This window comes from Morone saxatilis, unplaced genomic scaffold (assembly GCF_004916995.1).
Source record: "Morone saxatilis isolate NCDOM2014 unplaced genomic scaffold, NCSU_SB_2.0 Contig16, whole genome shotgun sequence".
Lineage (NCBI taxonomy): Eukaryota > Metazoa > Chordata > Actinopteri > Moronidae > Morone > Morone saxatilis.
Genome location: NW_023339718.1, coordinates 4445548 through 4446484, shown reverse-complemented (window position 1 = coordinate 4446484; position 937 = coordinate 4445548). Strand labels below are relative to the sequence as shown.

At 45.9% G+C, this 937-nt stretch overlaps 1 protein-coding gene across 1 annotated transcript in view; it reads right to left on the bottom strand.

Moving 5' to 3' along the window:
* The window catches only part of ep400 (E1A binding protein p400), a gene marked incomplete in the record, with an annotated part of 30046 nt that overhangs the window by 1667 nt on the left and 27442 nt on the right, over positions 1-937 (bottom strand). Inside the window, 2 exon segments of the mRNA XM_035658318.1 lie at positions 504-572; positions 662-805. Coding sequence (XP_035514211.1) covers positions 504-572; positions 662-805 — 213 coding nt within the window.

Sequence of the window (937 nt, the reverse complement as noted above, 5' to 3'; positions counted from 1 at the left end):
TAACTGAAACAATATTGTGTACTTTCTTACAAAACTTTTAATTTACACATTTACAGGAAACGTCTGAAGTTTTAGTAAATTTAGTCAGTTTTGTCATCACAAGCAGCACGAGGAGGCGTTTGTTGGTGCAGCTCGTTTATTAAGAGACAATGAGTTTGTATTGTAATAACTTTGATAAATAACTCCCATATTATAATAAAAACCACTATCGTCTGTGATCAGTGCAGAAGTGGGTGAGACGAAGAGGAGCGGCTCTGACGGAGTGCCGAACAGAGCTTCGGTTTATACGGAGAGCAGAGACAAACTTAAGGATTTAAAATTCACTCGTGCTGATTAACGGGGGGGCTCGGCGGGCGGACGTGCTGCGCCGCTAGAAATATCCCTAAACGCGCAGTAGGACGCCGACTGTAGAGAGGAATTTAAGAACATCTGATAGAAAGTGAATTCATTAAAACCAGTCGTGGATATAAGAGTCTAGACGTTGAGGAGCCTGAGACACCAACCTGCTGAGTAGAAGACACGATCTGTTGGATGTTGGCCCCGGAGGCTTGCTGCGGCACCATCTTAGCCATCTGACAGGAGAAGGAAATCTCATAAACACACAAATATTCATCTGCAAAGATCTGTTTTGAGCGGAGGTGGACTGCCACTGAGCACGTACCAGCGTTCCTTTCTGACCCGAGGAGATGGATGTTAGGTACTGGGTCTTGATTGCTGGTTGGAGCTGGGTGGTGGCAGCGTAGGTCACCTTCTGCTGCTGCTGCGCCGGCTGTGCCGCCTGCACCGTCACCTGCTGGGTGCCGATCTAAGGGAAGTAACACAACTACAGTTAAAGCTGTTAATATATATGAGATTTAAAATATGAATACAGCAGAAAACAGCTGTTCTCTATACACAGACACAGTCACATGGTGTCTCTCTCCCTCTGCCTGTGTTG